The 10696-nt window shown below is 44.9% G+C and overlaps 2 gene segments (V, D, J or C); both read left to right on the plus strand.

The window, feature by feature from the left end:
- The first annotated feature begins 979 nt into the window (after positions 1 to 979).
- Positions 980 to 1591, plus strand: LOC116516758. The segment is given in 2 exon segments: positions 980 to 1069; positions 1251 to 1591. Coding segments are annotated over 2 exon segments (390 nt in total).
- Positions 1592 to 3724: 2133 nt separating this feature from the next.
- On the plus strand, positions 3725 to 4378 carry LOC116516759. The segment is given in 2 exon segments: positions 3725 to 3859; positions 4038 to 4378. Coding segments are annotated over 2 exon segments (390 nt in total).
- Positions 4379 to 10696: the final 6318 nt, after the last annotated feature.

Raw genomic sequence — 10696 nt, forward strand, 5'->3', positions numbered from 1 at the left:
TCTCCTTGTTGCTCACACGGCAAGGACTGTTTCAGAGTCCAAATAGCCCTCCTTGGCTGACTTGGTTGCTATGCCTATTCACTGACTGACCTTGTTACCATGTGTCATGTGAATACCATGGATGCTAGTAGGCAGAGGCAGAATTTTTCTTCTTATTTCCCTCCCCAAAAACCAAGGTGCATCTTATACTCCGGAGCGTCTTATACTCCAAAAAATATGGTGGTTGAAAAAGTATCCGTAGCCCAGGTCATACCTTTGCCTCCTGAGCTACCCTAACTCCTAAAATGATTCTGGTGACGCTTTAATAACTTTCATGGCATGGGGGCACCTTAACGTCGAGACCAGCTATTTTCAGGGTTCTACCTGTCCATCCACTCCTTTGCGTAGGTTCCAGCAACACTGAAATGTGAGAATACAAAAGGCAGATCAATTCGGGATGTTCTAGAAAGAGAAGTGGAGTTGGATCTTCAATCCATTCCCCAAGGAGGGAATGAAATCTGCCAGCCACTTTAGTTGAAAAGTTGTCTGTTAATCCAGTTATAGCTGTACTTCTGGAGCTGCACTGACTCCCAATACACTTCTGGGTGTCATTTAAGTTTCTAGTCCTCCTTCTAAAGCTTTTGTGGCATTGGGGGGGGGGGCAGCGGACTGCAGGGACCACCTCTTTCCAATGGTCCACCTGCCCATCAGATCCTTTGCTTAGGTTCCCATGCTGAAATCTGGGAATCCTAAAGACAGATCAGTTCAGGAAGTTATGGGAAGAGAGATGGAGTTGGAATCTCTACCCTTCCTCCTTCCTCTTTCCTCCTTCAGTGAGACTCACCAATGAAATCTCTTGCCAATCACCTCCTGCCCTTGTCCTGGAAATAGATCTAGAGGCTTTAAAGGGGAGAAAGAGGAAGGGTATTTGCATGCCTTTGCAGCCTCTCTTCCTTGCAGCTCAACTTAAGCGTGAGGAGAAGAGGTCCACCTAGAAGGAACTTTGGTTTCAGAAGATCAGTCCTTGCCCATTTCTCTGCCATGGCCCAACGGTTTCTCTTCCTCTTCTTCTTCCTCACCTGCTTTACTGGTAAAGTATTCCATTGCCTGGCAAAGATCAAACATCTTCTCCTCTTCCTTGGAAGATTTCTACATTTCTGGAATTATTCCCTTTTTCTAGTTCCATTTTTTCCTTTCTTTCCACTTGAATTAAAAGGTTGCTCTCTGACTGAATCTCAGTTGCGTTTCATTCCCTTTTCTTCCCCCTGCAGGTTCCTTGGCCCAGTTCACCATGACTCAACCAGCTTCTCTATCGGCATCCCCTGGAGGAACAGTCGAGATCACCTGTACCAGGGCAGGTGGAGGCATTAGTGACTACTACGTGAGCTGGTATCAGCAGACACCTGGCACTAAACCGGAACTAGTGATCTATCAATTTTCTAGCAGACCTTCTGGAATCCCCGAGCGATTTTCTGGTTCTTATGATTCTTCCGCCAATTCGGCCACTTTGACCATCACCAACATTCAACCAGAAGATGAGGCTGACTATTTCTGTTTGTCTTATGATGGCAATGCTCAGTGCACAGTGATTCCTCCTTATGGGGAACTGTGACAAAAACCAGAAGGTGCCTCTGTCTTCCTTGAAGGCTTCTTGAAATAGGTTGCAGGTGTTTTTACAAAAGAAGTCCATTCAACCGGGACATGCATCTTCTATTGTTTCAGTATCTTCTTTTCAAGTGATTCCCCCTCTTTGACCTTCTTAGCCGGTTTCTGAGAAGCAAATTCAATAAGAGAAGTCGGATTGGTTTCATAACTGTAATTCACTTTTAAAAAACAGTCATTGTTTAACAATCTTGGCAAAAAGATTGCAAAATGTGACTCATGTAAGGACAGCATTGCTAAGCAATGACAATTCTGGTTATAACTGTGGTCCTAAACTGAGTACTACCTACCCAGATAGTTTTCATACGACCCACTGACTCAGGTCCTTGAACGGATATGACCAGATGCTGGACTGAGTTTGATTTGGAAATTTCGGAAGGGATTAGTGATTTTTAATGGAAGAGCCATTTCTTTGTTTTTAGCAAATCTTACACGAACCTTGAAGTCAGGTCACTGAATTGGGGGGAGTGATCATCTTTTTTTTTATAGACATTTTATTAGGATTTATAGGCCGCCATTTTCCCTGAGGGGACTCAGGGCGGCTTACAATCATAGGGAAGGGGGTGCAATACCAAAAACAAACAATATGTGAGCAAAATTAAATTAATAAAACACAACTTGCATTCAACAGTCAACATTCGGGCGGGTAAATTGAGAACCTATCCCCAGGCCTGATGGGATAGCCAGGTCTTAAGGGCCGTGCGGAAGGTCTGGATGGTGGTGAGGGTGCGAATCTCAACGGGGAGGTCGTTCCACAGGGTCGGAGCTGCAACAGAGAAGGCTCTCCTCCGTGTAGTCGCCAGTCGACATTGACTGGCAGATGGAATTCGGAGGAGGCCCAGTCTGTGCGATCTAATCGGTCGGAGGGAGGTAATTGGCAGAAGGCGGTCTCTCAAGTACCCAGATCCACTACCATGGAGTGCTTTGAAGGTGGTCATCAATACCCTGAAGCGCACCCGGAGATCAACAGGTAGCCAGTGCAGCTCGCGGAGGATGGGTGTTATGTGGGCGAATCGCGGTGCGCCCACTATCACTCGCGCGGCTGCATTCTGAACTAACTGCAGTAGCCGGATGCACTTCAAGGGCAACCCCATGTAGAGCACATTGCAGTATTCCAGCCTAGAGATCACAAGGGCTCGAGTGACTGTTGCGAGAGCCTCCTGGTTCAGGTAGGGCCGTAACTGACGGACCAGGCGAACCTGGGCAAATGCCCCCCTGGTCACAGCCGACAAATGGTGGTCAAAAGTCAGCTGTGGGTCCAGGAGGACTCCTAAGTTACGGACCCTATCTGAGGGGTATAAAATTTGACCCCCCAGCCTGAGTGTTGGAATATTGGCCAAATTGTTGGGAGGGAAACACAACAGCCACTCGGTCTTGTCCGGGTTGAGTACCAGTTTGTTAGCGCTTATCCAGTTCTTAACGGCCTCAAGACCCTGGTTCATCACGTCCACCGCTTCATTGAGTTGGCACGGGGCGGACAGATACAATTGAGTATCGTCCGCGTATTGGTGGTATTTTATCCCGTGCCTCCGAATGATCTCGCCCAGCGGTTTCATGTATATGTTGAATAGTAGGATCTTTGGATTACCCCTCCCCCAAATAGATTACTGCAATGCACCGCTAATGGGGTTGCCTTTGAAGAGTATCTATAAGCTGAAAATAATTGAAAAACGTGTTTGTTAATAAAAGTTACACCACTGTTTCCTGAGTTGCACTAGCTCCCAATACATTTCTGGATGTCATTTAAGTTTCTAGTCCTCTTTCTAAAGCTTTCATGGCATGGGAGCAGCTTAATGCAGGGACCACCTCTTTCCAATGCTCCACCTGCCCATCAGATCTTTTGCTTAGGTTCCAACATGCTGAAATCTGGGAATCCTAAAATAGAGATTAATTCTGGATGTTATGGGAAGAGAGATGGAGTTGGAGTCTCTACCCTTCCTCCTTCCCTCTTCCTCCTTCAGTGGAGACTCACCAATGAAATCTCCTGCCAATCAATGCCTGCCATTGTCCTGGAAATAGATCTAGAGGCTTTAAAAGGGAGAAAGAGGAAGGGTATTTGCATGCCTTTGCAGCCTCTCTTTCTTGCAGCTCAACTTAAGCGTGAGGAGAAGAGGTCCACCTAGAAGGAACTTTGGTTTCAGAAGATCAGTCCTTGCCCATTTCTCTGCCATGGCCCAACAGTTTCTCTTCCTCCTCTTCCTCCTCACCTTCTTCACTGGTAAAGTATCCTGTTGACAGCCAAAGATCAAGCATCTTCTCCTCTTCCTTGGAAGATTTCTACATTTCTGGAATTATTCCCTTCTCTTAGTCCCCTTTTTCCTTTCGTTCATTTTATTTAAAATATTTCCCCCCGGTTTCATCTCAGCTGCATTTCATCCCTTTTCTCCCCCCTGCAGGTGCCTTGGCCCAGTTCACTATGACTCAACCAGCTTCTGAGTCGGTATCCCCTGGAGGAAAAGTCAGGATCACCTGTACCAGGGCAGGTGGTAGCATTACTAGCTACTCTGTGAGCTGGTATCAACAGAAACCTGGCACTAAACCGGTACTAGTGATCTATGGTTATTCTAGCAGACCTTCTGGAATCCCTGAGCGATTTTCTGGTTCTTATGATTCTTCCGCCAATTCGGCCACTTTGACCATCTCCAACGTTCAACCAGAAGATGAGGCTGACTATTACTGTTTGTCTCTTGATGGCAATTATCAGTGCACAGTGATTCCACCTTATGGGGAACTGTGACAAAAACCAGAAGGTGCCTCTGCCTTCCTTGAAGGCTTCGCTCAACATTGGTTGCTGGTGGTTTGACAGAATAATTGCACGCATCCAGGAAATGCATTTTCGACAGTTTCAGCATCCTCTTTTCATGTCGTCATCACCTTCTATCACCTCCCTAGCTAGCATTCTACAAAGAATATCAATGGGGGGACCCAGATTCCCTTAACAACTGCAGGGATTTGCTTAATAACTGTGGCAAGGACGGTCGTAGAATTGGATGTGACTTGTGTAACAACCTCCTTGATGGTTTCAGATGTGTCATAAATTGAGGACTACCTGTAGAGGGGGTGTACATTCAAGAAAAGGAATGATGTCCCTGGATGGAGATGGCCACATGCTTTGTTGAAATTGGGGAGGGGTTAATGTGTTTGGGGGGAGAAGCCCACCCCTTTGCTATTAGCACACCCTGCATTAACCTCAAAGTTAGGTCATTTCCCTGAATTGAGGGGAGCAACTGCACTAGTTCCCCATATTCTTCTGAGTGATGTTTAAGTTTCTAGTCCTCTTTCTAAAGCTTTTGCGGCATGGGGGGCAGCTTAATGCAGGGACCACCTCTTTCCAATGGTCCACCTGCCTATCAGACCCTTTGCTTAGGTTCTCATGCTGAAATCTGGGAATCCTAAAGACAGATCAGTTCGGGAAGTTATGGGAAGAGAGATGGAGTTGGACTCTCTACCCTTCCTCCTTCCTCCTTCAGTGGAGACTCACCAATAAAATCTCCTGCCAATCACCTCCTGCCCTTGCCCTGGAAATAGATGTAGAGGCTTTGAAAGGGAGAAAGAGGAAGGGTATTTGCATACCTTTGCAGCCTCTCTTCCTTGCAGCTCAACTTAAGTGTGAGGAGAAGAGGTCCACCTAGAAGGAACTTTGGTTTCAGAAGATCAGTCCTTGCCCATTTCTCTGCCATGGCCCAACCGTTTCTCTTCCTCCTCTTCCTCCTCACCTTCTTCACTGGTAAAGTATCCTGTTGGCTGGAAAAGATCAAGCAGCTTCTTCTCTTCCTTGGAACATTTCTCCATTTCTGGAATTATTCCCTTCTCCTAGTCCTGTTTCTCTTTCCTTTCAGTTGAATTAAAAATGTTTCTCTCTTATGGCATCTTACATGCATTTCATCCCTTTTCTCCCCCCTGCAGGTGCCTTGGCCCAGTTCACCATGACTCAACCAGCTTCTCAGTCGGTATCCCCAGGAGGAACAGTCAGGATCACCTGTACCAGGGAAGGTGGTAGCATTAGTAGCTACTATGTGAGCTGGTATCAGCAGAAACCTGGCACTAAACCCCTAGCAGTGATCTATAAAGATAGTGAGAGGCCGTCTGGAATCCCTGAGCGGTTTTCTGGTTCTTATGATTCTTCCTCCAATTCGGCCACATTGACCATCTCCAACGTTCAACCTGAAGACGAGGCTGACTATTACTGTTTGTCTTATGATGGCAATATTCAGTGCACAGTGATTCCACCTTATGGGGAACTGTGACAAAAACCAGAAGGTGCCTCTGTCTTCCTTGAAGGCTTCACTCAACACAGGTTGCAGATGGTTTTACAAAAGAATTGCACACAGTCAGGACACTTATTTTGGATGGTTCTAGCATCCTGGAGTTATGTGATGAGCCCCTGGCCCTTCCCCACTGGCTTCCAACAAATCAAGTCAATGGTGGAAAACCAGCTTCATTCTCACAACCTTGAGATTAAAGCAACATCTGCAGAAATTCATTTAACAACTATGGCACAGAAGGCCCAAAGATTCAGGGCAACCCACTTATCAGTTGGCCTCTTAACAATTGCAATTGTTAAATGAGTTGCACTGGAACCACTAAGGTTGAGAAGGACAAGCACACAGAAGCACAATATTCCAGATGTGTAGATAATTCCTACCTAAACTTCTTTTTTTCAAACTGAAGTATTAAAATCAGCAGGCGATTTTTGGTGTCATTCTCTGTAGGAGAAGTAATAAAGAAGGCACATTTGTCCCCTCCTTGTCCTTTTTTTCATCTCATTCTTTTCTTTTTTTAAAAATAGAATTTATTTTTATTTCAAAACAAACACAACACATAAAATCTTCCTTCTTTACATACTGTAGAAAGTGTATCAGTTGGTTACAAAATTTAATACATAACCACATATTGACATTTCATTTAATATTTCTAAAATCCTCCAATAACACTGAATCCTTATGTCCTATTCTAGCTAAACATCCATAATATTTAATAACAAACTTTTCTAATCCTCCTTTCCAAATCACTCTTGGCAATTTTCATCTAGTTTCCTTATATTATACTCATACATATATATATAGGTTGTCATCATTATCCCTCCTTTATTTGACTATATCCTGTATCATAACATTTTCCCCCTAATAATCAAAACTTAACTGTATCTAACTTAATTCTTTTTTATTAACCTTTGTATATAATCCAAAAGGATTTCTAATCTTCCTTTCATGGGTACCATTCAATATTCATATCCAATTATTACTTATCACAACACTACATCATTCTTTTCTTTTGTCTGCCCTGCCTCTGATGTTTGAAGAGGACGACATGATGGTTCTTGAAGGACCATAAATGCTGCATTTCTTCAGCCCAGATGGGGATACTGCAGATGTTGCAACATCAGTGGCCAGTAGGGGCTGCTGGTGCCCTTTCGTGTTTTTTCCAAAACAAAACAATAACTTAAGCAAAAGGATAACAGATGTGGCTCCTTCAAAGTCCAGACTTTTCCTCTAGAGTAAGGGAGGGAGGAGGGCATGATCCGTCACAGAATTGGAGCTGGCAGCAAAGTTGGACAGTGAGGAGGTTGGGGAGGAACATGGGCCAGTCCAGGAGTCTGGGGAAGGCTTGGACAAGGGCTCTGTGTGAGAGGCAGAGAGGGGGCCGGGGCCATCTGTGAGTTATGTGCCTCCAGAGCTTCCGAGTCAGACACCAGTGAGGCAGAGGAACAAGGGGAACCTGTTTCCAGTGTATGCATGCACAGAGCTGCCAGAAGGCAAGAACAGTTAAAACAAAAGGGATAACTTGGGAGTAAGGCTTGGAGGTGATTGGCCCCTCCCATAGGACATAAAGGAGGAGCAAAGGCACATGAGCCTTTGCAGGAAGCAACTTTGTTCATGCTGGTTTAATTCTGAAGCTCTGTTTTGACTCTTTGCTCCGTGTGGCCTTGCCAAGCAAATTGCCAGCTAGGTCTTCGGCAGCGTTTCAAGGAAGATAAAGGTGGGTGCTTATCAGCCTTATCCTGAAAGACTTTGGCAGAGCACTGTCGAACTCTTTACAATTTGTGACTCACTAAGGGCTGTGAATGAACATAATACACAGCCTTTGAAATAAAAAGAGGGTTTGGGAGACTAAGCGTGTGCTTTTTACTGTATCAGGAAACCCAAATCAGAGCAAAAACATGAGAAATATGCAGGATAAAAGAAAATGTTTAGTCCCAACAATTCTGCTCCTGGTGACACATTTCAAAACATTTCAAAAACCAGTAAGAGGATTGTTTGTGAACTGCCCTGCTTTATATGTCCAATTGGAGGGTGGTTCCCTTCTTTTTCCTATTTTTGAGCCGTACTTGGTCAAGGAGCTTGCTGTTGGTTTTCCCAATCCATCCCACGTACTCACCGAAGCATTGCTTTCTGCGATATCATTTCATTAATTCCTGCATATCAAAAGAGATTCACAGAACACCCTCCAGAAATCCTTCAAGGTATTAAAAGACGAAGTTTTGCCTCGTCCTCCGCTCCTTACTACCAGAAATATTGCTTTTCAGCAAGTCATATCTTAGCAGCATTTTCCTTTCCTCTCTGATCAGCCTCCCAAAGGATTGGGTTGATAGTTGAAGGGAAAGACATTTGCATGAGGAGGTCCTCTCTTGTCCCTTGAGGGTTTAAGAGAGGCGGAGAGGAGCCAAGGCGAAAATCCATTCGCTTTAGAGAAGAGATTGTCCCATTGAGTTGTCCCACCATGACCCAGGCGCTTCTTCTTTCCATCATTCTATTCTCTGTTGGTAAGGAGAATCCCTTTGGAAGGAGGCACAACACTTTCTAGAACTCAGAAGAACCTCCTTGATAGATAACTGCCATTCTTGATGGTCCTCTTGACTCTCTGTTGAACAAGCAATGTCTTGCTCTCTTTCAGGCCCCAGCCTTCAACAACTGCAGAACCTGAAGGACCCAGAATTTGTGACCCCTGGGGGCACAGTCACCATATCTTGTCGATACGATGGTGGAAGTCTTGGGGATGGCAACCACCCTTGGTGGTCACAGCAGATACCTGGGCAACAACCTCGATCTTTGATCTATGGAACCAGTTCCAGACCATCGGGGATTCCAGCCCGTTTCTCCGGGTCCAGATCAGGGAATGTGATGTCCTTGACTATCACTGGGGCTCTGGTTGAAGATGAAGCCATCTACTATTGTTGTGTCTGGACAGGTAGTCAGTTCCACAGCAATTGATTCAGGTGGGGAAGTGAGACCAAAACCCTTCTCTTCATTTCCTTTCCTTTATTTTGTTTTTGTCTTGGGTGCATCAGTGAAATTTGACAAGAAGGGACAAATGTGTAATTTTGGTTGATATAAGGCAAGAGGGAAAGATCATCCTATCCAAGTAATCTTCATTCAGAAAGACCAGATCCTCATCATATTTATGGTTTTATTTTTTTCCCTGCTCTTTTCTCAAGGACTCATAACTAGTTTGATGGAAACTAATCAAGGAGAGAAGCAACCTAGAACTAAGGAGAAACTCCCTAACAGTGAGGACAATTAACCAGTGGAACGACTTGTCTCCAGAAGTTGTGGAAGGCTCCATCACTGGAGGTTTTTAAGAATAGATTCGACAACCACCTATATGAAATGGTACACGATTTCCTACTTGAGCAGGGGGTTGGACTGGAAGACTTCCAAGGTCCCTTCGAGCTTGTTATTTTTGTTATTCTGGGATTAACTAGCTTTGGGCATTATGCGAAGAGGCTTCCTCAACCATCCTCAGAGGATCCGAACAAACCAGAATAATTTGATCCTTGTTCCGTACGAATCCAAGAAACAGAAATCCAAGACAGATCCTGCTTCATTTGCTAAATGAGGCCATTTGTCTAGCAACCTCTACCTGGTTCGGCCGAAATAGACAAAGATGAAACCAACACGATGAGCTTCTTTCAAGACCGACACCTTCTGAAAGCAGGGTAGCTGAACTCTTTGGAGAGTGCAGGAGAAGGAAGATGATGGTCCTCAAAGGATGGCAAATGTCCTCAGTCCAGGTACAGATAGTGCAGATGGTGCAATATCAGTAGCCCGTAGAGGCTGCTGCTTTCATTGTTCTCCAAAAAATGGAGACAAAAGGGAGACAAAATTTAAACAAAAGGGTGGGGAGATGTGGCTCCTGCAAAGTCTGGTCTCTTTCTCCAGAGTAACAGAGGAGGAGGGCACTGATCCTCACAGAGCAGGTGAAATATGCAGGATGAAAGGGTTAGGTTTATTTCCACCAGCTCTGCTTCCAGTTCCTTGTTCCAAAAATTAAGAAATCCGAATATGAGGATTGCTTATGACCTGTCTTAGCTCTTATGTCCAACTGAAGTCCAGCTCTCCTCTTTTTCCTTAGACTGGTGGTCTTGAAGAGAGATTTCCTCTCCCTTGAACCATGAGAATGAATCAATGAGTGTGAGATACATTCCTCCAACACATCTCATATTTTTCCAAATGCAGATACCTTTTTGTGTAATATGGCTTCGTAAACTCACAAACAGGTTCATGGAATGAATGTCGGACAGTCTTCAATCTATCAAATAGCTCATTCTTGCCTCTTCCTTTCCTCCCGCTTCAAGAAGTTATTAATTTTAGACCAGATACATCCTAGCAGTTGCTCATCCTCTCAGACACTCAGTCATATCTTAGCACATTCTTCCTTTCCTCTCTAATCAGCCTCTCAGAGGGCTAGGTTGGTAGTTGAAGAGCAAAGACATTTGCATGAGGAGGTCCTCTCTTGTCCTTTGGGGATTTAGGAGAGGTGGAGAGGAGGGGAGTGGAAAATCAACTTGGTTTAGAGCTTCGTCCATTGAGTTCTCCCACCATGATCCAAGCACTTCTTCTCTCCATCGTCCTGATCTCTGTTGGTAAGAGAAATCCCTTTGGATGTCAACCCTTTCTAGAACTAAACTTGGAAGAACCTCCATGCTGGACAGTTGAGTTGGCCATTCTTGACCTTCAATTGAACAAGCAACGTCTTGCTCTCTTTCACGTCCCAGCCTTCAACAACTGCAGACCCTGAAGGATGCAGAATTTGTCGCAGTTGGGGGCACAGTCAC

Source organism: Thamnophis elegans, chromosome 13 (assembly GCF_009769535.1).
Source record: "Thamnophis elegans isolate rThaEle1 chromosome 13, rThaEle1.pri, whole genome shotgun sequence".
NCBI classification, from domain to species: domain Eukaryota; kingdom Metazoa; phylum Chordata; class Lepidosauria; order Squamata; family Colubridae; genus Thamnophis; species Thamnophis elegans.